The 27,390-nt window shown below is 34.1% G+C and overlaps 6 protein-coding genes across 8 annotated transcripts in view; 1 reads left to right on the top strand and 5 right to left on the bottom strand.

The window, feature by feature from the left end:
* Positions 1–3,668, bottom strand: part of LOC100180870 (dihydropyrimidinase-related protein 2) — a gene marked incomplete in the record, with an annotated part of 13,068 nt that extends 9,400 nt beyond the window's left edge. The window contains 5 exon segments of the mRNA XM_009859414.3: positions 591–740; positions 1,521–1,735; positions 2,668–2,873; positions 3,167–3,258; positions 3,545–3,668. Coding sequence (XP_009857716.1) covers positions 591–740; positions 1,521–1,735; positions 2,668–2,873; positions 3,167–3,258; positions 3,545–3,595 — 714 coding nt within the window.
* Positions 3,669–5,203: 1,535 nt separating this feature from the next.
* Positions 5,204–9,615, bottom strand: LOC100179330. 2 transcript variants are annotated; one of them, XM_002128941.5, is made up of 6 exons: positions 9,065–9,604; positions 8,520–8,651; positions 8,034–8,178; positions 7,169–7,292; positions 6,636–6,745; positions 5,204–5,892 (listed from the first exon to the last, which is right to left on the bottom strand). In XM_002128941.5, the coding sequence occupies exons 1-6, from the start codon at positions 9,258–9,260 to the stop codon at positions 5,601–5,603; spliced, it is 999 nt and encodes a 332-aa protein (XP_002128977.1). In that variant the 5' UTR covers positions 9,261–9,604; the 3' UTR covers positions 5,204–5,600. The 2 variants fall into 2 exon arrangements, with proteins under 2 accessions (XP_002128977.1, XP_026696252.1); XM_026840451.1 differs by lacking the exon at positions 5,204–5,892 and adding an exon at positions 6,206–6,439 and having other exon boundaries at positions 9,065–9,615.
* A 528-nt stretch (positions 9,616–10,143) lies between these two features.
* On the bottom strand, positions 10,144–14,345 carry LOC100183233 (ATP-dependent (S)-NAD(P)H-hydrate dehydratase). Of its 2 annotated transcripts, none has more exons than XM_002128887.5 (9): positions 14,129–14,345; positions 13,663–13,830; positions 13,234–13,279; positions 12,588–12,676; positions 12,124–12,283; positions 11,817–11,921; positions 11,470–11,596; positions 10,977–11,076; positions 10,144–10,823 (listed from the first exon to the last, which is right to left on the bottom strand). In XM_002128887.5, the coding sequence occupies exons 1-9, from the start codon at positions 14,233–14,235 to the stop codon at positions 10,646–10,648; spliced, it is 1,080 nt and encodes a 359-aa protein (XP_002128923.1). In that variant the 5' UTR covers positions 14,236–14,345; the 3' UTR covers positions 10,144–10,645. The 2 variants fall into 2 exon arrangements, with proteins under 2 accessions (XP_002128923.1, XP_026696249.1); XM_026840448.1 differs by having other exon boundaries at positions 14,111–14,284.
* Positions 14,346–14,366: 21 nt separating this feature from the next.
* LOC100185594 (spermatogenesis-associated protein 21-like) lies at positions 14,367–18,099 on the bottom strand. The gene is made up of 9 exons (XM_002128810.3): positions 17,815–18,099; positions 17,297–17,444; positions 16,990–17,103; positions 16,597–16,731; positions 16,099–16,243; positions 15,699–15,839; positions 15,255–15,423; positions 14,816–14,949; positions 14,367–14,590 (listed from the first exon to the last, which is right to left on the bottom strand). Exons 1-9 carry the CDS (start codon positions 17,895–17,897, stop codon positions 14,451–14,453), a joined length of 1,209 nt encoding a protein of 402 aa, XP_002128846.1. The 5' UTR covers positions 17,898–18,099; the 3' UTR covers positions 14,367–14,450.
* A 681-nt stretch (positions 18,100–18,780) lies between these two features.
* On the top strand, positions 18,781–23,099 carry LOC100180073 (actin-related protein 6-like). Its single transcript, XM_002128677.5, has 9 exons — positions 18,781–19,216; positions 19,535–19,721; positions 19,918–20,064; positions 20,276–20,388; positions 20,855–20,951; positions 21,413–21,550; positions 21,915–22,074; positions 22,338–22,476; positions 22,892–23,099. Exons 1-9 carry the CDS (start codon positions 19,140–19,142, stop codon positions 23,022–23,024), a joined length of 1,191 nt encoding a protein of 396 aa, XP_002128713.2. The 5' UTR covers positions 18,781–19,139; the 3' UTR covers positions 23,025–23,099.
* Positions 22,820–27,266, bottom strand: LOC100177726. The gene is made up of 8 exons (XM_002128570.5): positions 27,030–27,266; positions 26,581–26,746; positions 26,016–26,114; positions 25,637–25,717; positions 25,062–25,216; positions 24,734–24,860; positions 24,089–24,197; positions 22,820–23,740 (listed from the first exon to the last, which is right to left on the bottom strand). The coding sequence occupies exons 1-8, from the start codon at positions 27,146–27,148 to the stop codon at positions 23,601–23,603; spliced, it is 996 nt and encodes a 331-aa protein (XP_002128606.1). The 5' UTR covers positions 27,149–27,266; the 3' UTR covers positions 22,820–23,600.
* Between the last annotated feature and the right edge of the window lie 124 nt (positions 27,267–27,390).

The following is a 27,390-nucleotide window of genomic DNA, read 5'->3' as shown; positions in this document are numbered from 1 at the left end:
GTTGTCCAAATTGTAAGCCATATCAAAAACAAAATCATACACAAAGGTGAAAAGAGTGGTAACTCGTAAGCACACGAGGATAAAAAATGTTGCAAAGCTATACGCGCCTGAGTGCGATGCGGTTTCGCGGCCCCGTTCGCACAAAGGATTTAAATGGGCTTTCCGAGTGTTGGGGTGTTTGGGTAATGTGTCAAATGTGGCCTAAATCCCAGGTCCTTGATAGGGACTTCACCCATAAGGAATAAAAAAATATATATGTACTGTATATATACAGTAGGATAGGGGAAGATGGGACATTTTAACTCTATTTTCTCGTCCCATTTAGTAGCAAACAAAGAACATTAAAAGAAATATGAAACTATGTCCTCGTGACTCTAATAGACAGTTGTTAATTTTTTAAAACACGGTCAGGATTTCTGGATATTGTGTGCTAAAGGTGTCCCATCTTCCCCCACCCTACTATATATATATATATATATATATATGTATAGAACACAAGTGTCCTTTTTGGAAACTGTGAAGGACATTTTAAACATTAACCTACCGCGGACAGATGTTACTGTAATAAACATGAAAGTAATATCGTTTACCTTTTCGTTTCTGCACTTTAATATATTCTCTGGCAACACATTCCCCTCTGCAAGTAATCTCTCTCCTTCCTTCTTTATTATTGAACCATTCTCAGCATGAACAAGAGCGACGCATCCAATCTCTCTAATGTGTTTCAAGACATCGTACAACTGCAAGAAAATAGAAAAATTCTCAGAGAAGTGAATGAATAAATGTAACTTGCCTATTTTCGCGTAATGGGACAATGATAGTAGTTATAACATGAGTGTTCGACTTTTTTACACCTGGTGCCTGCTTACGATTTAGAACAATATTGTGCCCAGTTCCAATCATGCCCAGTGTCAAAGCCCTGACCTCGAACGTAGCAGACCATTTGTTCAAAATATAAGCGATTCAAAACGTCATACCTAGTACGCGTGCCGACTAGCACAGCATGTGCTAAAAAGTTTAGAGACAACGACAAAAAATATCGTTTTTCTTCTTTAATTTAAGAGATCCGGTCTCTACATTATTTATAATATAATTACGTAGCCGCTTGGGAATTGGTCCACTCACGAGCCTTTAACTAAAGGCAGGTGTCCCACGTAACTTAATCCAATCCGTTACCTCATTCGTCATAAAACAAAAGATCAAAAACCTAAAAAAATCTCAAAAATGATAAAACTTCAAAAATAGAAACAAAAATGCCAAAATATTTTGCATCCTTATAGTAGGATGGGAAAAGATGGGACACATTTTATAGCACATGATATCCAAACATCGTGATCGTGTTTTAAACGATTAACAACGGTCTATGGGAATCGTGAGGATACGGTTTTACAATTTTTTGAATGTTCTTCGCTTAATACCAAATTGGACGAGAAAATAAAATGAAAAGTGTCCCGTCTTCCCCTACCCTACTATATTACATACTTATAATACAGCAGGCGGCAAAAACAGATATGATTTACCTCTTCGTCTGTTAGTTGCCACTGCCCACTCATAAAAACTCTGAACGTATTAACTCCGTGATTGATTGACAGTTTCGTCATCGCTTCTTTGACGTCATCATCCCATGACGTCACATCTACGTGTAAACTGACGTCACAGCAGCTAGCTTCGCAGGCTTCGGATTTTTTATTGAATGAAGAAACTAGTTTCCCTTTTTCGCCCGTTGAGAAACTAACTGTGAAAAATAATAAATTGGATTGTATGTTTCAATCAGAGCCATAGAAATACCGAGTAGTCCAACCCATTGTTACGTAAAACACAAATTGAACGGCAATTTGGGTCCAAAATAACACAGTAGGTATAGGGAAAATGCATGTTTTTCGGTAAATTAGAGAAAAACTTGAGTCTAAAAACAAATTTAAAGGTTGAAAGGTGTAAAAAACAAGTGTTATTTGTTTTCTGTATCAAAAAAAGTCAAAAACTGGAATTAGAAGCGGTTGATTTGTGACGTTTTAGTCATTTAATGCGGGTAAATTTATATGTTTTTTCAAAAAAATGTTTGGTAATGTAAATAGAAGCTGTTTTACGCCTTTTCACAAAAGGAAATCGCAAACATGACCTCAACATCTACGTTTAAAAAAACCTCACAGGCCGCTAGGGTCGCCGGCTTCGGATTTTTTTTTGAAAAAAGAAAATAGGGGGGGGGGGTCGCCCGTTGGGGGACTTACTTTGGGGGATTATAAATTGGATTGTTTGTTTCAATACCACGAGCGTACCAGTTAAACAACGGGGTCGTCAGTCGATAAAGTACCATGGACAGAACATCATACCGATAACACGGTTTTTATAACACGGACTTTCTGTTTTTTAAGTCTCGTGTTACGAGATAACACTTATGTAATTTTGCGGGTGATTGTTTTGGATGATAGTAACCCATAAAAGACCACTGGGGTTGGACCAATTTGGCGTTAGATGTCTTGCCCAGGGACACATACGGTCACAATGTTAGCAACGTCGAGCCTCGAAGCTATCACTTATAGGCTAGACTAGAGGCAGGGAGGCAAGCTCACGCTCATTGTCGGGTTTTAAAATCAATGTCGTCTTGTACACCAAACAAATATACCTCATGCTCACTGTCGAGACATATATACGATTCTCATATATTACCTATAGTGGTGGTCCCACCCAACAGGGCTGCTCTTGATGCGCTGTAGCAATTATCGACCGACGTGACGTCATTAACAGTGACGTCATCCAGCACTGGGTTATTATCGAATTCGACAGCCAGATCAATACCACCCGGTACAATAAGCGCACCAGTAGCATCGATACACGTCACACCACCGGGGATTGTGAGGTCATTACCAACCTGTCTGATGTAACAATGGGGTTTCAATATAAAGTTTATCAGGCCATCGTATATGGTTTATTATGGCATGAAGATAGATATATGCCGATATAAGAGGTAAAGACCATTACGACATTGGTGTTAAAGAATCTAGAGTACGACCATACTACAAGTACGTGCAATTTCCAATATTAGATGCATGAAGTAGCCACTGAATGAGAGTATGCGGTTGCTTTTGGCAACCATTTCTATTAGGCCGGGGTAAGATGGTTCATTTTTTCCTATTTTTATCGCCCCGTTACAAAACTTAATTCAAACCTTATAACTCCATTTTCAACAAAGATGTCAGCTTTGGTTGTCAAGTCAGAGTTGACAATTCGACCTCCTTTTATGTGAAGTCGCTCGCCACTCTGCAAAACGAAGCAAGGATTATAATATTTATAGGGTGGGGTATGACTGGATGCCCTTAGCACATAATAACCATCGTGATTTAAACAAATAACAACGGTCTATGGTAGTCATAAAAATGCGGTTTTATAATTTTTCAGTGCTCTTTGTTTACCACCAAATGTACCAAAAAAAATATAGAAAAGGGTGTCCCATCTTCCCCTACTGTATAAGATTTAGCGTGCGACATAATTTCAAGCAAAAAATGTTATAAAATGCCTAAAATTGTAAAATATATCATAGGCCTACCGCAATTTTCGGAATAGTTTTTCGAATTGGAGAAGATTTGGGAAAGTCCATGTTAATGTTCGAATCAGTTTTGTGAATGAAGTCGACGTTTGGTAACTATGCTGCTGTAATGGTTAAAATATATCGGATTATTTATGTTCAATATAAATATTTGCACCCAATTCAACAAGTTGAAATAACAAAGAAAACTATTGAATAACTTTAAGTATATTACAAAGTAGACGTGTTAGGCTAACTCTTGCATTTATAAGTTAATTATATAGGCCGAACGCTATTAGAATCAATCTGTACAGGCTGTTTTAAGTATGCGACAGTTTTGCGCGGTTAAAAATATTTACAGAGCACAACGGTATACTGCTACTGCAAATAGTTTCGAAATCGTAATCTCTGTACCTAAAGGGGTCTACATTCTACAAGTCTACAGCATTTAAAGAAATATAAAGGAAAGTTTCGTTTCGAAACCACTGTTACATTTACATTACTTTAACAAATATAAAACAAATAGCCAGCAAAACATCTAAACTAGTCGTTTACACAAATAACTGCATAAGATTATTCTGCGTCGTTTACACAGTCTGTCTGTACAGTCTGCGCTTAATTAAAACAGGTTTAAGATGAACATAGCAACTGGCTGAGATGAATTGATCCATCGATTATAGATGACCTAAGGCACCCAAACACACCGAACAGACGAGTAAACAGATATAAAGCTAATATGCAACATCTGTATATAATTAGTATGATCGTACGTAGCATGTTTAGAGTAAGTTTATACAACTATAGACAGAAATGTTTTGCTAACATTGTAAAATTTTTTTTAAAGTTTTTACTGAAAATGATGTAATATTGAAGCAAATCTAAGCCTTAACTTGACTGGACTGATTGATATCAACGCAACAAATACAACGTTCATGAAAAAAATGGCAAAAAATATTATAGTAGAGTGGGGGAAACCTTTAGTACTTTATATCTAAATATCCTGATCGTGTTTTAAACAAGTAACAACGGTCTATGGGAGTCGTGAAGATAAGGTTTTATATTTCTTTAAATGTTTTGTGACCCATCTTTCCCCACCCTACTATACTACTTATACACACGTTTTTATTTGGCATTAAAATGAATAAAAATGCCAATACAACAGTTTTAAAACGTGCTTAATTCGACCTTATTATTAACTTTTAATACAATATCTATATCTCTGTTGGGCTTTTAAAATAGTTAACATCGCATACTCAAACAAACAGCTAGATTTCTTAAACGACCAACGCCCTGTAGGCATTCTTTCACAAAAGTCACGCTATGTTAAAACATATATACACCAGCACAACGTTATGCAATGTATCCTGCATGCTTAACCAACATAGAAAAGGAAGAAGGGTTAAGTCTTTAAATAATTTATAGCAATCCATTAGTTGCGTCTGCAGCAGTTTTACGAAATCTTATTTGCTATAATGCTTTAGGGCTTGTGTGTGTCAGTGTGGTTTAGTGACGCATAGGTATAAGAAAACTTTATCCTTAAGCTATTTAGATGAAAAATTAAGTTTGTGAAATTGTAAGGGGTGCTGGTACGGTAACGGAAAACTTTTGCCTATAGGTGGCTAAAACTCAAGTCTCATAACTTTCTTTGCCGCAAGACCCTAACACTTACAGAAACAGAGATTATACGATAATGTGGTTTATTTTGTAACACCAATGTAAAAGCGGAATTGAAAGAAATTACACCAACACAAAATATATGCAAGAAGGTCATTTTACATTACTAATAGAATAGAAACAATTGCCAACAAAATGAAAGAAATCGATTCTGGATGAACGGCATTGCAAAGGTTATGACATTGGTGCACTAGCTTCTACACATAGTTTTATGCCGTCTCATAAACAGCGGTATATGAATTACACGCAATGAAAATATACGGCTTTTTGAATGTAAACACATAACTATAGAGAGAGAGAGAGAGAGAGAGAGAGAGAGAGAGCGTGCGCGCGCATCAAGAGGACCATATATAGAAACATATCAAATGAAAAGAATGTAATACATTATTCATTTTCTTCACAATCACGTGCAAGTTTTACATCTGTTGTATAGCTTGGTGTCTTCCCAATTCGTGAAGCCACCGGTAGGCACACATGTGATTGTACATAAGTCACATGATATAGCATCCGTGAATTCCGCTCTCCAGGTTCTAAGATCTGACCCTTTGCACTGTTCAACACTACGACGAGCGATATGTTTATCAGTTCTCCAACTATTAAACATGTATGAATGATATTCTGGTTTGAATGATCGCTTTCCTCTTCGATTGCAGTTGGGCAGGGTAACTCTGTCGCATTCGTTGCATGCGCAACATCTGTGTTCGACAGACGCATGAGGATAGGAGACAATGTATATTTAGGTAGGCTATACAAGTCTATATTGTCGTATAAATATAAATCTGTTTCTACAATTTTTCATCATGTCTTTCTACAACTTTATATCAAGAAAAATGTTTGTAATAAAATAGTCTTGTTATATCTGTATGTGCATGCTAAATGGTGAAATTAGACTCTACGGGAGATAAATACATACAGTGTAACACGCCATGGAACGGGGTACATATACTAGCGTTTTCCTCTTATTACCCCGAAATTCAGGCTATCGCAACCCATTAGTGAACACCACGATTCGGCAGTTCATTTCATTTTTTATCAGTAAGGTGCGTTTTTACGATTACGGTTTCACCGTGTTTATCTTGCCTCAATATCCTGTCAAACTGGGAAGACAATAAGCTACTGTTACATAACAACGGTCCATGGGAGTCTTGAGGTTACGGTTATATAATTCGTGAATGTTCTTTGTTTTCTACCAAATGGGAAGAGAAAATAGAATGAAAAGGTATCCCACCTTTCCCCACCCTACTATAACAAAAATACTCATAAATAACAACATAGCCTACTGGTTCACTGCGATTTAAACTGTTTTTAAAGAGTCGGCTTTATTTAACATAGGGCTAAAAGAAGAAATGTTTCTGTGAAATGATTTTTAAAAACACGGACCACTTTACTCCAACCTACTGTAATGTGTCTAAGTATGAAACACTAGGAATTTACTTACGCGTTCTCATAAGGGACAGCTCTGAAGCAAGGTATTACAAAGTCTGTTCCTTGTTCGTCTCCGCTCCCATATTGAGCAACGTATCTGTATTTAGTTGGGTCGCCTTCAGGCTGTTAGTAAAATATCTTTCAGTATTCGGTGGATTATGTAACGCTATGAGTGAAATGGACGTTTGTGGCGGTCGTTATAAGACGAGTGTTATACTTTATACACCTCGTGTCTACATACGAGTTACCGTATGTACAACTTTATAGATGGGTGCTTTTTTAATACACAATAGGTCGGGAGAAGATGGAACACCTTGTAACTCTATTTTCTCGTTCCATTTAGAAGTAAACAAAAATACTCAAGGAATAATAAAACTATATTTTCACAACTCCCATAGATCGTTGTTAATTGTTTAAAATACGACCAGGATATACTTGAATAGTATGTGCTAAAGGTGTCCCATCTTCCACCACCCTATACTATATAGACTTATCTTTGGTGCAAAATTAAGTAGCGACTTCACCAAACAAAAAGTAACAACTTACTGCGAATCCTCCACATTCGTCCAAATCCTGCGTCACACCTTTGTATTTATCGGAGTTGTAAACTGCAAATCCGTCCAAAGAAACACCGATGATGTGTGGACCTGGTGTAGAACCACCAACACAACTGAAACAATTGATTTTCGTCATGATAGAAAACAACTAAAACTCTAAACTGTTAAGCATTTGGATAATAATCACCTATTAATAACACATAAAAACAACACCTTGTGCCTTCCCACAGAAATACGTTCCTAACATCTATTCTGCATGATCCAGGTTCCGCTAAATTGTTAAAGTTTTTTTTATACAGTTGATATAAAATCAAATGGGTGCGATTGAGATTACATAGGGGCAGCGGTCGCTAACAATTTCTACTAACATGTTCTACTTTTATACCAACGACCCATATACCAGCTCTACACGCAAAGTAATAGAGTTCTAACGCAAAAGCGATCAGGCAATAATGAAACGTCGGGCAAATGTGAGTAATCAGGGAATCCGTATAAAATATAATCAGTAAGTTCCTGTAAGCGGCAAACGGCAATCAGTTGTTTGATGATGAATGTAATCCGTGCTCATATTTTTAATACAACACAGCAACAAGTTATGTTCAAAAAAGTTTGTTTTGTTGCAAACTGAAGGTATTTAAACTTGTAGTTTAAGTGTTGTGAGATTACGTTTATAGTTGTCTATTGTTAATAGTTGCAATTCATTATAAATTACAATTACATAATTACGATATGTGAAAGTAGGTATCGTGTTTAGTTTATCCATTATCCTTTATACTTGAGTCGTGTAACTACTATACCACAGCCGCCATTAAATCCATACCATATTAAACTTCAACTGATAAATTTAAACTTACTCTGGGTTTGGTGCTCTGTGGAAATGGTAAATATTGTTCCCCGTATGTCCATTACATTCATCGAAGGTTCCATCTACCATAATATTAACATTGGCGCATTCCGATTCAAGATGATTGTAAAAGTGTGTCCCGCCAGTTGACATACCTAGTTTAAAGTACATAATTGGTTTTAATTAGGTTAAAACTTGGTATAGTAGAGTGGGGGAAGATGGGACACCTTTAACACATAATATCCAAATAGCCTGATCGTATTTTAAACAATTAACAACGGTCTGTGGAAGTCGTGAAGATATGATTTTATAATTCATTGAATGTTCTTTGTTTACTACCAAATGAAAAGAGAAAACTAAACAAAAAGGTGTCCTATCTTCCCCCACCCTACTATATATATATCTCATTAGTGTACGCAGTCAACACTCTACGGTATAAGAAATGTGACCAAAATACACCATTGCATTTTTATACCCACATAGTTCTCTAGCTTACCTACAGTTCCAAGCGGTGTACAGTAAACATTTTCTGTCATCTCAACGTCTCGATAAATAGTCATGCTGGCTGGAGACTCCACTGGTTCTACATTGCTTCTGCAGCAATCTAATTGAGACATGTAGCAATCCGCTGGCAAGAGGAAATTGTTAGTATGTTATCAGTAACGAGAATAGCGTGTGATTACGTCATTGAGGTTTGAGTTATTCTGCTCAAAGCGTTATAGGAAAATGCATGTGAAGCTAAAGATGTAACTTTGTAGTACCGGTGAATGTCTTTGTGCAAAACACGTAACGATAACTGCTTCAACCCAATATGGCTTTTTAGTCATGCAAAAAAATGAATAATTGAATGCAACATATTCATCATCGCATGGCGTAGCAACGACAGTCGTTAAAAAACGGAAGTTTTTTTCATATACACACTTGGTAATTTATAACCGCACGCATGAGATGTATATGAAACCGCACATGGGGCACTTATGTCATGATTCTGAAATGTCCCTTCATACGAGAATAAATAAACGATGATCATTTTCAACTCACCAGTTGCATGTTGTGGGTATCCTGTGATAGAAATCTTATAAACAGCAACTCCTGCATCGTCATAATCCTCTTCTATGACGAAAGCACCTTCAATAACTGACCCGTGAGAGTTTTCGTTTAAAATGGTGAATTCCCGCTGGGTAAGCATGAATACAGGTTCAAGTAAGGACAACAGAAAACAGAGTATTAGCTTCATTTTAACAGGGAACGCTAAATAGGTCAAAATATAATGCACACTACAAAGAGCGTTGGCCGTATATATACACAGGTCTTTATACGCTCGAGCGGAGTCCGTAAAAGTAACGGTTATTTACTGCCCCACCTTAAATTTTATCGCTGGTTTTACGTCATTAAAAGAATAACTAATTACAAATAAATTATTTGACGTAACAACACAGGCATTTCAGTTCAAAACAATCGAGTTTGATCAAAAACAAAATTGTTTGGATCTTATCGCGTTTATATTGCAATGGTTCTCTCCCCACGTATATGTTGAATTTATGTAACTTATATATAGCACAATGGGGGAAGACGGGACACCTTTAGCAAAAAATAACCTAATATCCGGATCGTGTTTTAAACAATTAATAACGGTGTATGGGAATCGTGAGGATAAATGTTTGAGTGTGTTTTGTTTACTTCCAAACGGGAATAGAATAAAAAGGTGTCCTGTCTTTCCCCACCCTACTATATCCTCGTAAGGCGAGAAACGAAAGAAATTATAATACAAGTGATGTGTTTAATACAGCTGTTGCTCGCTTACGAATTACCTAATATGTTATTCCAAGAAAATGTTAATTTCACATTTCATTAAGTCGGCATCAGCACATTGCCTAGCCGAAGTGGTTAGCACGCTCGCCTCCTAACCAGAGGATAACTGGTTTAATGCTTTGGTTGTTGGGGGCGTATGTGACAAGACATTTAATGGTAATTGCTTCAACAAAGCAGTCCTCGGGTTGTCCAAATTGTCACCCATATAAAAAAATGTTTACAAACAAAAATCCGTGGGAACTTGTTAGCGTAAACGAGGTGTAAGAAAAACGTTTCACCGCCACGCGAGGATAAATAATTCATTCACATTAGGTAATATACGTTTATTTTTAACTCTGCGAGCATGAAAGTGATATTATTAAAACGATGAAGACAGTATAGCATTGTAGTGATGTAAAACCTCGATACACATGAAACATACACTGTTAACTAATGTGTGTGGCAGTTCAATGCTGTGCATTGTTTATATGATTCTAATATATATTAGGCAGAATATAGGTCCCAGCATAGCCTACTAGAGATGTCTATATTAGACCGTGGTCCCTGGTTAAAACTTTACAGCATAAAGTCAACTGAAAAATGATTAAAAATAAATATAAATTAACACACAGTGTAATTATTCCTAAACCAGAGCTTTCGTGGTTATGAGTTCGGATAACAATGCAAACAAATGTTTTGCAATCTGGGATAACAGTTTATCACAACCGTACTACAAATAATAAATCAGTTTCAGAAAAAAATCTGGTGGGTGACGTTTGAAATGAGCCTTGAATTTCCTACAAAAATTTTATTTTTTAATCCTTTGTCGAACTATGATTTAGGATCTGTTGGGTTCTCGAAATTATTCACGAAAACTGAATTTATTTCTGAAATCAAGTCAGTTGTAGCTGTGGAGCGACCATGTTTTTGAAACGCTTGATTTGCGCAGCGTTTCGTGAGGAAACAAGCAGCATAACCAGCAAGTAAGGTGGGTGGAGGGGTGCAGGTACTGTGGGAAAAAATACAAAAAACTTTAATATATAAAAGAAAAAAAGAAAGAAAAGTTTAATTCGCAAAACATCTTTTATGCCGCATACAGAATTTGATATAAAAAAATATTTAGAAACGGACCAAATCTAATAATCTACTAAACTAGTTTTACCTGTTGTGTGTCCAATATGAAAACAAAGCCATAACTCCTGATAAAAGATCTCCCTGCCCTCCACATCTACGTGGACTGCCTATCTCATCCATCGTTACAACTGTGGTGATATATGTATGCTGGGGTAAGATGAATACCAGAAACACACCAATCCTGGTTTTAACATGACACTACTCTTTTACAGTGGTTAAGATATTGATATATAATTCTGTAAATACTTTTTGCTTGGGACGATAAGAGCATGGACCATTGTACACTCAGCGACTATATTTTTAATGGCGTTGTGTTAACTTTTGGTTTACTGGCCAGATTAATATTGACCAGCACAAAAGACAAAAGCATGGAAATGTTGGGATGAATAGAATTTTAAGTATTTACACGATGAAAGCACAAGAATGACTGTTTGATGAATTGATTTAATGGACACATTAACATAGATGCATACAAAGAATTGTTGTTTTAAAAAGACGAAACTTTTACATGACAATCATACCTTCATCTCCTGCCGCGACAATGTCAACCTCACCCTTCCTAACAATAGTTACACCTCCCAATGCTTTACTTAAATCCACAGTTTCCATGATCGATCCGTTCAAGTCCTTACTTTCCCAATTTAAGTTCTAATAGAAAATATATAACACATAAGTTGTTTCTACATCAATTTTTATATGTGAGTGAGGTCATACAGCAAGGAACGTAATTTAATTCTAATATTTTGACCAGAGTAAGTATCTTGCAGAAGAACACATACACCTATTAGTATCCGTATCAATGTCAAGCGTAGATTGCAAGCACTTTTTTGGTCATCACACATTACATTCTATACAACATAACACTTACCATAGCTTTTGATAATCTTTGAAACTCCACAACATTAGGTGTAAGAATAGCTTTTGTGTATCCATGTATTATGCTTGGGTCTCTTGTGATCAGAAACAACCCGTCCTGTTTCAACAATAAAACATGAAGTTGTTTTTTGCAATATATTATAATTGAGGCAATGGCTCAGTTCTGGTTGAACTTCCTAAAACAAGGAAAATATAAATTTAAAAAAACATGGAAATCAAAGAAAAAAGTTGGTAACTGCTTTGGATAAAAAGTTATAGTTTATACCAACATAACACTATATGTTAAACTTCGTACTTACAGCGTCTATAACTATTGGAATTTCTTGTTTTTTCAGTTTAATTAAAATTTCTTTCACTGTGTTAAGTGTTGCATCCACTCTGCCCAGACCTGGACCAATCACATGCGAGTGTATTCTTGGCAACCATTCATCCAATAATGTGACAGCATTAGGTACGTCTCTGTAGGTGAAGATTGGAAAGGAATAAATACTGTAGATTTTAATATAACATATGGGCAGGCAAGTCGCATACATAAAACACAAGATTGGAGAAGAAATTCTAGTGGGAATGATGTCATGATTATTCCACCTAACCCATAAAGTAACAGAGAAAATATATATAAATAAGTCATAATTTAATTAGTTATATAACCCCGAAGTATTACACACATGGCAGGATAGAATTACATTCTTTAACAACCAAATTTGGCATACAGACTGTAGTTAATATAGTGAGCAAGTGAGGTAGTTTTTGTTTAACTTACAGTAAAGGATGAACTATTAGTTCTGGACTGTAAGATTTAATGACTGTAGAAGCTGATTTGGAACAAAACACATGAGCAAGGTCGGCACCCTAAACAACATGAAAAACAATTGTTAGAAATATTCTGTTACTTCTGCTATGAAAATAATCTTTCAACTGCTTATTTAAAATAAAAATGCAGTAAATTCCAGACATTTCTTCTGCCATTTAGCAAATATTTCGAAAAGTCACTTCGTTTTTTTTGTACTAGATGAGCCGTTAAAACAATAATTGTTTTAAATTTAATACTCATAGATTACTAAATAATTGAATACATGTTATCACAGATTGCTATGTATTTATTAAACATAAGTAAACCTGATATTTTAAAATCGTTGATTTCATATGTTTACCAAACATAATGATGTCACAGCCACTGACAATATTATGTGACAACAATTTCATATTTATAACAATAAAAGCAATTTTGAGATAAATAACTCATTTCCTGTCAACAATTAATGATGAATACTTGAAATAAAATTATCAAATTGTTATCATCATTTTACATAATTAATAAAATAAAACTTAGTTAAAAAGGTCAGAGTTGGTCATTACCCTATCCAATGTATATATTAATGATACTATGTCTTATGAATATTACTTACTGCTTTCATTGCACTGATAGCAGCAAAGTACGGAGCGCCGGTATATCTAGGAAGAAATACATAAAATGAGTGTCTGTGGTTGTTTTGTTCTTTCAATATAGCAGGTGAATATAAAAGTAAACAATAGCAAACTTAAATTGTATTTTCCTGTACAAAACATTGAAGTTTGCCCCCCAAAAACTACATTTTAGTAATGTGTAAAAGTCCAAGTACAGTTTTATATCAATGGATATTTTTTGCAATACCCGATGTAACTTTAAAAACGGCTTACAAACTCTATAGAAGCTAATTTCATCATAACAAAGTAATAAATTAACACCAACACAATAGTGATAATAGTTCATTAAAAGAGTGCATGGTAAATTTAAATGCTCTTCATTTGTTTGACATCACATTACAATATATTTTAATACAAGTTACAGCACATACTCTTCACTGCCACCAATAACCCCAACACGACCAGCTTGTCCTTTGTGTTTCCCAAACGATAAAGCAGGAACAACTTTTCTTGCTTCTTCCAGTAAAGAATTCTCTTCTTCTTGCATTTTTAAAAGTTTCTGTGGTTGGTTTGTTCGTGGAACAATGCTTATAATTCCTCTGTGAATATACAATAAGTGAAACTTGTTTTAGGCTCTTGTGGTGGGACTAATTATATATTCATAAGCATTTTAGTCTTATTGTATAACACTTTTGGTGCCAGTGAAGAATCTCCCCACCTTCACCTTCCCCTATAACCACTAACTACTAACTAACCCCTATAACCACTAAACCCCTAACCATCAACATCTTAGCAAATAAGGTGAGGGGTGGGAGATTCTTCACTAGCACCAAACTTTTGATCAAAACTGGGGCGTTCGTCATGAAAAATAGACTTTACGTCCGAAAACAAGTTTACCTGTTACTTGAAATATTTGCGACTAAAGAGCCAGTTTTTCCGAAAACACCTTGACTTTTCGTTGCCCCAATTATCAACGCACGAGTATAGAACAAAATTGTGCTCATTCCTTTAGTATTTGACCGATAATTCACCACATTTCGAACATAATTCGAAACGCTAATTCGCTAACGAAGTAATAACAAAATTCCTTGCATACATGGTAGGGGATTCCCCTGCGATTCCGTCAACAGCATATGTTTTACTCCCCGGCGATTTTATTCGATTTATTTTATGAAAAAAAAAAAAAAATAAATAAAAATGAAAATATTTTTGGAACAAGTTAAATGCCAGCGCTGACAAATCTTGGTTTGGAGGATTGGGTAGTGCTGTTATGTGGAGCTTTAAGGTGACTACGACTGCTGTAAAAATCCTTTTTTCCGGAATTGGTTTTCGCTGTAACACCATGTCTTCCTCGGCAACCTGTACCAAACTGAATTAGTTACAATATGCATACATTAGTTACATATTCTCATACAGTTATAAATCTGCAAAGTATGTCTAAAATGATTCACAAACTATGTAGGATTTAAAGCTTCTTAAAACTGCCTAAAAAAAGTTGTAAAAATTTTACTTCTTTAAAATGAACTGATTCACAGTAAATTTATTTTCATTAGCCGTAAACATAAAAATAAGAGATATATTTACCAGTTAATCTACTTGCAGTATAAACATCAAATATTCCTTTCATCATAGTTTGAAGTCTGTTTGTTGGTATGTTTCGAATATGAAGGTCTTTTAACAAAGAATTAAAGTTTTTACGCTGAGCTTTTGAGAGATCCCTGCAAACATATATTAGAATAAATGACTATTATCAGCCTTGGTGGTTTTTTAACTTTTACAACCCAATCTCCTAAACTTAGTTCCCTTAAATACTTTGCAATTAAACATTAAATAAAAAAAAACTTGGCCATTAAAATTTTAAAATTATGCAATTATACAATAAAAATGATTTAACTTTTACAAGATTGTATGAACCACTGTTGTAATGAAACCACCCAGTTTAAATAACCACTTTCTGGTTGCAACTCAGGGGTTGACAATCATACACACAGCATAACTTTAAACTAAACCACCTCCTACACACCAGTAATAATCCTCCTTAACAGTTTCTACTTTTTTCCGAATATCGTGAACGTTTTCAAAGGTTTTTGATTCTGATACATTAATCCTAGGCAGCCGAACACCATAAGCTGATATCTGTGGTGTGTTCCAACCAGGCTGTGTTAACTTGTTTCGATTTGACTTTGTGATGGCTGTGAATCAGGAACAACAAAACATGTTGATTTCAATCAATATTTTATCCTTACTCGATGAAGCAACGTCAGTCATTATACCATGTGTGTTTTGTTTTATAAGCATCGTGTTATAAGGCATTAAATTATGTGAAGTTCTGAATATTGTTATTAAAATACGCTACATAAATTCTCATGCTGTTTACTGTTTAAAGTTGGTGTTGGCATTTAACATCTAACACTTAGTAAAAGTTAGTATTTTCAGCATCAAAACAAATATCACATCATTATCTTACATATTGGTGTCAAAATAAGTTGAATAGGATGAGCGTACGGACTGTTCTTCTTTTTCTCATCTCCTTCATTTTGTGCGAGTTGCTTAATTGTTTCGATCTGATTAAAAATCTCTTTCTCTGTCAAACCAAGTGATCTAGCACCTGAAGATGAAAAACTAGTAAAAAATCACAAACAATTTTTTAAAGATTAAACTTAGAAAGTAATTTAAAAAAAAAAATTAGAAAAAAGAGTTAAGTCATATACAGCCAATATATTAAATAGGTGAATATATGCCCATGCAACTATATATGTAATTAATATACATAATATATTCAAACAAAACACATATCCATTTGCCAAACTAAATCATTATTTGTTTCATTTTACAATCACTGATCACTGGTTGTTGTATTTTTTTACCATTAGCATAATGATGCACGACATGGGCAGCGTGCATGAGGATATGCTTCTTGGCAGCTTTTCTCAACTTCCTTGTATAATATCCAACAATTTCCATCCTTTGTGATTCAGAGAGTTCGCTACGTTTGATGAACTTAGACATCACCTGGAATGGATGGATGGAAGTTTAAAACCATAGAAAACATTTTGAACGAATAGGCTGCACAATTTATTCTATTCCACCTAGGTAAGATTTAACTGCATGGCACACCATGGGACACGAGATACAGGTCAGAATTGGCCAATTACCCAACAATCAGGGTTGTAAAACCAAAGATCATAAGAATCTTTTCAGTTAAATATAGGGTGTGAGTAATATACACAGATGATTGAGTTACAAAACTAGTTAATGCAATACTTTACAATAACCTTTAGTTATAATAAAACATGGGACCCATATCAAAAACACAGACGCCGAATATAACTACCAGTACCACTGTGACATGACCATACAATCACCTGATACATGAGAACATCTTTATCATCAGGTTTTCCAGGTTCCTGGTTCCCACCGATAAGTGACATAAAAATATCTTCATTCGTCATAAAGTTCAAATATTCCTCAAAATCCATTTCTCCATTTCCATTCTCATCCTATACAACAAACAATTTATAATGAGTTAGAGTCCAAACAACAAACAATTTATAATGGTTAGAGTTTTTCAATGAGGGTTTTCCACAGACAGAGGTATAGATATAAATTTCTTAAACAAAAGTGAATCCTTTGTAATACCCTGAAATCAAATTAGTCAAGCAAAAAGATAAATAAAAAGGATAAATAAAGTAAATATATATTAAAAAAAAGATATTTTAAAGATTTTAGGACCAATACACCCGCTTGTTCTAAATAACCTGAGCAACTATGAGGTCATAAACCACTTTCTCGTTGACGGGAACTCCTACTCGACGAAGCGTTTCAACGAATTCCTCACTGCTGATTCGACCGTTTCGACGATGATCAAAAAACTAAAAATTATAAATTTAAAAAACAAATTTGGGAATCCAGAAAATTTATTTAAAAAACAAGTATATAACTTTGACAAGTGGTAAAACCACCAGGGATAGAAATGATAATAGGCAGTAACTTTTCTCAGCCACAGTGAATACCAAGGTGTAAAACATTAATTCACCCCCACAGTAGTCACTTTAACACACTCACTTCAAACGCTTCGAAGAAAGCACATTGTTGTTTCTTCGTGAGTAGTTTACTCGCTGAACTTAATCGGGTTGGATCCAAAGTCATCTCAGGTTTCCCGTTTGCTCCATTTTTCTCAATTTGAGGAAACTTCACTTGTTTTGTTTGTGGTCTGTGAAATAAGCGGAAGGTGTTTTATTTTGAGGCATTAAATAAATTGTTTAAATAAATAAAATGTCATACTTTTATTGTCAAATGATGTGTAGATGACTTTATTTGTTTGATGCTGATGTTTTATCAAATATATACCTTGTTAGTTACAGTTATTGGATTTTTTTGTTTTTGTATACCAGACAAACAAATAACATAGCCTACCCCTGGGCTGAAGCAATACTGGTAAATAAATGAAAACACAGATATTTATTATATTTTTGTTTGTTTTTATTAATTCATAGGTAAAAATTAATAAAAGAAATTGTTCTAGTTCATAAAAGACGAAAATAAATATGTTGTAGGCCTGTTTTTTATTTATTTTTTTTTACCTGCTAGAAAACACATCAACTGTGTGATTCTTGCAAACCGAAGCTTGCTTACGAACTTTCGTTTTGCCGGGCACTAAATCCATCTCGTTCGTAATTCAAGGCAGCATATGCTCAGAGTTGGCGATATGCCCAAAAAATGAAACAAAAACTATGCGGTTTTAATGATACGAAAGATTTATTTACCGTATTTTACAGCCCGGAAAACCCCAAATATTTCCATTATGTCTTTAATAACAAAACAAACTTTCGTATTTTGTCACAATAGTAAGGGGAATACCCATCAACAAAAATTGCCGTTATTTTGGATAGTATAAGCGCAAATGTATAAAAACGAATGTAATAAAAATACATACACCTTTGTAATTCGTGCTGTTTTCAACCTGATATTGTACGATGAGTAAAAATTACTATATTTTGTACAAAACATTCTAACTATTTGATTGTATAACTCAGGTATCTTAATGTGAAAACTTTATGAATATGTATTTATTCTTTATCTCATCCGACATAAACTACAGATAATTTAGAAATTTTGTAACTCAGCGTGGAAAGATTTGTAACTGAAACTGCAATGCATGTTTGGTCTAGAGGGTTTTGATAGGGTAATAGTGGACGTTTTATGACCGTATTATGTTGAGATGTATGCATTGGACAAATGATACGATGTAACTAAATGAAAAATAAATTATTTTTTTACATATATATATATAATACAAATCGTATTTTAAACTTTTTAATTCCCCAGAAATTCGAAAATGATAATCCCAATACGTTGTTTTACTTGTGGAAAAGTTGTGGGGAATAAATGGGACAAGTACCTTGGATTGCTGCAACAGGAATACACTGAAGGAGACGCACTGGATGCTCTTGGTTTGAAGAGATATTGCTGCAGAAGAATGCTCTTATCTCATGTAGACTTGATTGAAAAACTGTTAAACTACGCCCCACTTGAAAAATGAGGATTTTTGAAGTTGAAACGACATTTGATTGATACTGCCAACATTAGGAATATTTTATGTTGATTTAATAATGTCTTTTTTCTGAGTTTTTGAAAAAAGGCTTCACTGTTCTATTGTTATTGTGCATTATAAACAATTGAATAAACATGTCATAAATATTGCTTTGAAAAAATACGGCTTTGTGTTAAATATAATTACAAAACAGACAATTATACGACATGACAATACTTTTATGATATATGATTTTACATTACCCGCAACCTGCTAATATAATTACATTGGCCAAGAGTTTTTGTTGTATTTTAAACTGGAATTGTGCATTTTCAAGGCAGAACTTGAGTTTAAGACGAATGATTGTTACAAACAATGAGTCTTGATAACACCATTGTGTTGGACAATGGGGCGAGTTCTTTAAAAATTGGGAAGACAAACACAGAAATAAGGTAAACTTCATCATTTGTGTGAATAAACTTTTTGAGTGCATTACAAGTGTTAATAGTATTAGTAACGGCCACACTTCTTGTTAAAATTGCATGGTTGGCTTTAGCCCATTATCCTAAAACACCCCCTATTACCCTGGAGTTTTAGGTTTTTTCTAATGCCTAGGTTTTCTAATGCCATTGTTTTACTTTTAATTCCGATTTTTTTCTCTTGTTTTCATTATACTCTTTGTTGATATTCAAACGACAAATAAGTTAGTTGTTAACTTGTTATTCTACCTTTATTTTAAGTAGAAACCTTTATTTTTTTTAATTTTGCAGCATTTTCCCGAACAGTATCTTTCGTTCTAAAAGTGAGAGAAGAAAGAATTTCATTTCGAATCAAATTGATGCATGTAAAGATTACTCAAGTCTCTTCTATGTCCTTCCATTCCAAAAAGGATATCTTTTAAATTGGGATGTTCAGCGACAAGTGTGGGACCACGTGTTTGGAAAAGATGTTTTAAATGTAGGAATTTTTGTCACTCTATTTTAAAAAATGATCCATTTTGTATTATTTTAAATTGTGTTGCAATACTATTTTTTCCGCAAATAAGTTTAAAAAATAATTTTAAAGAAACTGTATGTTTAAAATATTCTTCTTAACTATGTTGAAATTAACTGACACTCTCATATTATACAAATGACAGATCCCTTTTTTTCAGTTAAAATGCAACGAATCCAACATTGTAATCACGGAGCCTCACTTCAACTTTGCCTCCATACAAGAAGCAATTAATGAAATATTCTTTGAAGAATACGAATTTCAAAGCATTCTAAGAACCAACTCAAGTACTTTATCATCTCATAAAGTAAGACCACAAATAATAGGATAACTTGTATATGCTCAGGCTTCAGATTTAGTTTAAGTCTATGCTGTAGCACCATTAGTGTTTAGTTAATGGACTAATTTTCCTATGGTGTATCACATATTTACGTTGTTTTACCTCACCCGTGTAAAATAGATTAAAAAAAAAATAAAAGTTCTGTCTTAATATGAAAACTAACATATGTTATTCTTAGTATGCAGCAGACAATCCTGGAGAAGATTGTTGTTTAGTTGTTGATTGTGGATATTCATTCACTCATATTGTTCCTTATCATAAAAACAACAAAATTCCTGAAGCAGTTTGCAGGTAACGTGAAGCAAAATTTAACAATAAAAAAATTTCAATAAACTTTTTTGGACAATTGTAAACCTATGGCCTTTTCATTCAATAATCATTGAAACACTTTCAACAAGTTTTCCTAGGGCTTTATATTTTACTCTGTCAGATATCAATGGAAAAGTTTGTATTAAACCAAATCCTATTTCTGGTACACATCTGTATAAACACCCAGTATAATTGACAATAAGTTTGTGCTAATAGTTAGTTACTCATCTATTCTATTCTGTATGGGTAAGGTACGTGAGGACCTGGGGTTTAGGCCAGACTTGGCCCATTACCCCAACACCCTTGTACGTCTGGAAGTGACGTGCTCGCGGTAGTGAAGTTCTTTTATCATGTGTTGTCATAGTAAAGTGGTTAGCGTACTTGCCTCTAACCCAAAAGTAATCATTTACATTCATCCATACCATATTCTACCAAACTAATCTCTCAGAATTGACGTTGGTGGTAAATTGTTGACAAATCACCTGAAAGAAATCATCTCCTATCGTCAACTACAAGTCATGGATGAAACATATGTTATGAACCAGGTCTTACTAAATACTGAACATAAAATGAAATTTAGCGTCTTGGTATATCAATACAAAGTTTGACCTTTAAAGTTATACATTATGTTAAAATTATCTATTGGCCATAACAAGACACTTAACGACATACCATGATAATGTCTGGTGCCAAGACTTATTAGGATCATAAAAAAAAACTTGCCAAAAGATCCTTTCAAACTTATAACACACCTGGCCCCAACATCCTATGCATAAGTAATACAAGTCTGGACAAAATACTATATTTATGTCTGGACAAAATACTATATTTATGTCATTTATCTAAGTCAGTTTTTTTTCTACCAACTGACTGACTGTATAACCAACTTTTCTAAAGCCTACACCAAAAAAAATGGACTAAGTTAATCTAACCTATATAACCCACACAGTTTACTAATATATAACTGACACACTGCAACAAATTTACACTCCAACAACAAACACAGGTGAAGGAAGACGCATGTTATGTTAGCATGAATTTCAACGATGACATGAAAACTTGTAAACTCAAGGGTAAAGACAACACTGTGTTGCGAGATTATGTTTTACCAGATTATACACAAATAAAACGAGGATATATTAAAGTAAGTATAAATTGAGATTGCCGAATTTTTGCTGTTAAAAACAAGTGTTTCTTACATAAAAGGTATATTTTTTACTCAAATCCTGTATGTACTTTTCTGTTTCTATATTAGACACTGATATTTCTCACAACTAGACAAATTATCTCCCATAGCCTGTGGAGCTTATATTTTTGTCGGAAAATCAAACTGGACCAATTTTCGATATTATTTTTCAAACTTTCTTGACTGTTGATTTTAAAACAATATAAGGTTTGACAGGAAGCTGGGATTTTTTTGCTTAAAAACAGGGTAAAGCTTAATTTTTTTTACATTTAGCCCATAGTTAATGCAACTTTGCATCTGACTTTTTTTTCATATATTGCAGAAGCCAGACTCCGTATCAACCAAATCACAAGAACAAATGATCCGATTAACAGTGGAAAGGTTCGGGGTCCCAGAGATTCTATTTCACCCCTGGGATGTGGGAATTCCCCAGATGGGGTTAGCAGAAGCGATCATGCACTCTGTATCGAAATGTCCCCAAGGTGAGAAAGATATTTTTGCGAGATATTTTCCTCCCCTCTTTAACCACAGATGTATTTCCTGATTATACTTAAAATAGGCAGCACGTAAAATTCTACTTTAAATAAAATCTGTAATGACAAATTGACAATGTTAAAATAAACAGCAGGAAAAAGCTGATTCAAGTGTAGTGCTGGGTAGTTCAAACATGTCACCTTGGTTTTAAAGTTGCGGTAACAGTTACCCCTGCGCAGTATCCACCTTGTCACACAATTTAAACGCGCAGACACCCAACCTCACATGTTGCGTAACATTGTACTCACTGGTGGAAGTTGTAAGTTTCCTAACTTCAAGGAAAGATTGGAGAGAGAGATCCGATGTTTGGCACCCGACCATCTGGATATCTATGTTACTTTGCCACACAAGTGAGTTGGTCTTGCTACAATGAGTGTGTGTTTGAAACTTTGAATTGGTCTCCCAATACAATAGTTTAAAGTTGGCAAATATGGAAGACAAAGGGTTAGTAGTGGTTAAGGGATAAAGGTTGTAGAAACTGTTCTATTTTATATGGGCAAGGTTTTACGAGGCACTTTTGTATTATAGGGGTTAGAGTTAGAAACTTTGTGCCTTGCCTAAAGGTAGCATGTATAATATTAGGCAAAACTTCTTTGCACAAATGGAAATGTGTAAAACAAAAAGTGCGGCAAAATCAAGTGTTATTTTCTTGTTTGGTAAAAAACACACAAGCATTTGAATACAAAATGGTTGAATCTTCAGATGTATATTGCTTAAGAACAAACAAACCATTATCCGAAACATTAAACACAATATACTTTACAGCCCGATAACATATTCATGTGAGGGGGGATTGCATTGGTCGAAAACTAACGAGATTCGTGAACATTGGTTGACGTTGGAGGAATATCAAGAGGGAGGCCAAGCAGCTTGTGCTAGGCAGTTTTATGATATATGATGATTTAATCGAATGTTCATTGTTAAGTGTTGACCAGAATTAATTCAACATGCTCTAACATGGGTTTTAAGCTCTTTGACTGCTGTGGCTGTATCGTTTTTAAAGTCTGGACAAAATCCTAGGTGAACTTGCTAAAATGCAGTTACACCTATAGTTGTCAAACATAGCGAACCACATTGATTAATGTGGTAAATGCAATATAGTTTGGGTCATTTATTTCAGATGTAAAAGTACGGGTAACATCCAACAAGTCACCCACAAGTTGCCACAACATTACGCATATGGTGTCATGTTATGTTACTGGCTAGGATAAACTACAAACCTTTTCTAATACAGAATGGTTAGCCAGTTTCTTAATATTTGGTATGCCACAAACACAAAGTTTTCAGGTTATGACCAGTTTTATACCATAAGACAATTAACCTATACGTTTGCATTACCTACAAATATAAAAAAAACTTAAGCTATCGCTGAAACTTGTGCATTTTATGTTAACAACAACAAAAGCCACACTCTGTAGCAAATATCATGAAATTTGTGCATATGATGTGAATTTAAATGCTCACGTAACCAATACTATGAAAGAAAATCCACCACTTCGTCTAATTCTCGCTGCCGAGCTTCTTTATGCGCCCACCTGGCCTCTGCAAGTCGGGGCGATATGTTCCATTTGTCGTGGTAGATTCTCTGCTTGCAGTTTGGACATTTCTTTCCATCTGCAATTTGTATTGTTAGATCATAATCAGTGGCTAAGTCAGGGAACGATTCCATTTTTGTAAACCGAATGTATATATATATATATGTATATGTAATATATATACGTAAATTTGTTTTTAAATTTTGTACTTTTTAAATTAAACACGCAGTTGTAAAAACTAGGTGTTTATTTAGGAGGTTCAGCCATTTTATTACTTTAAGGTTTAACTATACGGCGTAAAGGAGTTACATCTCACAGGAAAGTTTAAAATCGGCCTCCCTACTGGCTTTGCCACTGATTATGATATGTATTGACCCTTGTTTTTGAATTATAATACTCCTTTATTTTGTAATAAACCAGTGCTTACCCTCAAACGGAGGTGTCTTCATGTATTTGTCTAAACATCCGTGGTGAAATAAATGTCCGCAGTAAATTCTTTCAGCATAATTATCTCCCTTCATATCAGAGACAACTTCCTGATAAAATGATTCAACATATTAAATGGCCACTAATGAGTTGTCTAAATTAACAGCCATACAAAAAAAATTACCCACAAAGTAGCACACATGGTAAACTGTAACCTGGCATGAGGTGTATGAACACACAGGTTTTAAGGTCTGTCATTTCCACGCGAGGATAAAGCAAGTTACATTCATTCATTTAAATGATAAGGGGTGAAATAAAATGTTAACAAAATCTAGGGTTACATTCTTGTATTACAGTTATATTATTCATAGTTCTCAAATATGGAGAATGTCATTGATTAATGTGGTGAATGCAAAATTATGCAATACACCCTAGCTCTGTCGGTTTGTATAGACATCTAGAAGCATAGTAAAACCTGGTTTAAATTATAATTTGTAAATAATATTTATGATGTCATACCAAGATAATATTACTCAGGATGTGTTGATACCAGTAACTGTTTTGCCTAAGAAAAGATACACACAGGCAAAACATGCAGGTTCCCAGAAACAAAGACAATATCGACTACCTAACACACATAACTTACTGATGGATTGTTTGGTAAAGTTTGTTTTCCACAAAGTGGGCAGTTTTCTACAGGATAACGCTTCCCACATGATATAAGAAACTTCATGACTTTAAAAACATGAGGACTTGGTTGAAATGGTGGGGCCCTGGTAATATTAACATGAACATATTTACAATCAGAATTCAATTTAAGTTTAGCACAACTTTTTAGGACTGTTTTTTCTCTATCACATTATTTCATGAGTTTTATTATTTACATTAATTTTATAGTGCCAGAAAATTGAAAAATATGTAAATATCCTATGCCAGGCATCAACAACAGCAATATGTTCTCAAACAATATTTACTTTGGGTTTTTCTTTAATGGAGGTTCAACGGCTTGTCGTGCAAATTCTCTAGCTTGGGATATGAAATAATACGCCATCACTGCAGGAAAGTTGTTTTCATTCATCGTCATTTCAATAGATTTTGTTGGATATTCATCAGGTACAGAAACAGTGAACTAGAGAAAGTAATTAACTGCAAAACTTTTTCCAATATAGCTTTTATGATTAATATCATTAATTAGTACATTATTTTTTTGAATTTAAAATGAATATTTACCAGTAAGATAAGAATGAGCTAACTCTTAAATAGTGAACTACAAGGTAATTAACATTTTTAAATACAGCTTTATGATTAGTATTCTTATTCAGTGGCTCAGTGCATTACTTTTTTTATCTTTACTACATTAACGATAAAAAATAAATATTTTCTAGTAGTAGTAAAATATAAATGAGCTAACTGTGGCTTTTTAGTTATATTTCCCTTTAACTAAATCAAGTAATACATGGCTACTAGTTGTAGGCAACAAACGCAATATTATTGTGGATTTTTTGCCTAATTCAAAGGACGCTATATCAAACATTAAAAAGATAAATACCTTTAAACGATAATTTTCTTTACACACAGCAATACTTATTGTTCCTTGTTTTTGTTTCATTTTCATTATGTCGATGTCTTCCTATTAATGCAAAACAAATGTGTAAGGAAAAAATAAATGAATTTATATTCGTTAAGTTTTAAATTTGTATTCATTGAGTTTTAAAACCAAGTTATCCACATATAAACCAAAGCAGTTAAAAAAGTAGGCGTGAAGTTTGAATCTTTTTTTCTTCCTATGTAAATATTAAAAAGTTTATACTGCGTATTATAAAAATTTAAATATTTACTGTTAATATTTAATGACACTGCCAGAAAATTGTTTTGGAAAAAAAGTGTTGCTTCTAAAGCTACAAAAACAACACAAATGTTTAACTTACCTCCAGAAGTTCTTTTTTAACCTTGGTTAGTTCATCACGACAGGGAAGTAACGGATTGTCGTCTAAAAATTTCCGAACAAATTTTAAAAGAATCATCACCTGTTTAAATATTACTTGAAAATTTGGGACAATTAGGGTTAACAACTGTGGCTCTGTGAACGGTTCGTAATGATTAAGGATACAGGGTTCAATGGTCAATACTTGGTAATGGTTAATACTGAGTGTTTGTGTCTTTGCAGAACACAGATACTGCTTCAACCCAGTGGTCCCTAAATGGGTTGCAGCTCTCTGTGTGTCACTTTCAGGGTAATGAGCTAACTCTGGCTCATACATCAGGTCTCATGGTGTGCCACACTATAAAATCTCATTCATATAGAATGAAAAGAATAACTGCACTTCAATACGATTGACAGCAAGTTTGTGCATTTATATTTTGTTCTAAAATGACATTGATTTCTTTAAACCAAAAACTTGAAAGCCATTTTATAATGTGGCTGGTACACACAAAGTAACAAAACAGATAAGGCCAAGAACCTATATAACATTCATCATATATATAATTTACCTGCTTATCTCCTACACGTTTCTTGAGTTCATTGTCACATATTTGTCCGATATGATTCACTAACGCTGGTGACATAACTTTGCTTTTAAATTCCACCAGCAATATATCATCGGGATAATTTTGAGGGAATTGTATGCACACAGTCAATACTCTGTGCGGGGTTTTCCTGCAAAAAATAAAAAAAATTAAACGTTTATTTGTGTCCATCAGTTGCGAATGATCAAACATAAAACAAGAACATAAAGTTACAGACTTCCCAAATTTTGACTTATTTTTACATAACCTTTTAGTTAGATTTTAGAGTAAGTAAAATTAAAAACATTGGGCATGAAACTGTACTTATATAATAATATAATATAGTAGGTGTATATTCTGAAGCTTTAATACAGTTTTCCCTCCTATGTAATAATATTTAGGCCCATGATTTAAAGTATATAAAAAGGACTTACGTTATTTTTATAGAAACCAAATTTTGATGGCATCCTATAATTTCACAACCTTCCACTTTAGAAAGCAGTGTTTTTTGGACATCTTTTAATTCCTGGTTAATTAAACCACTACGATCCATTCCAACTAAGCAAATCGTCACTCCCTACACTTTATAACGTTAAAATCAAATCATAACATTGTACTGCTGAGATCGGGTTATAATAGTTGCGTTGCGGGAATTTAGCCCTACTATTCCGGTCGAAATTTAGTTGACGATGCCCCAAAGTAGTTACCGAAACAACTGATTACTGAAAGAGCAATACATAAGTTTAAATACTAATTGAAGAAAGAAAATCGAACTTTTCTATATTTAAGTTGCTT

The sequence above is a fragment of the Ciona intestinalis genome, chromosome 2 (assembly GCF_000224145.3).
Source record: "Ciona intestinalis chromosome 2, KH, whole genome shotgun sequence".
In the NCBI taxonomy this organism is placed as follows: Eukaryota; Metazoa; Chordata; class Ascidiacea; order Phlebobranchia; family Cionidae; genus Ciona; species Ciona intestinalis.
The sequence above is the reverse complement of the archived record's forward strand: the minus strand, read 5'-3'. Positions and strand labels throughout refer to the sequence as shown.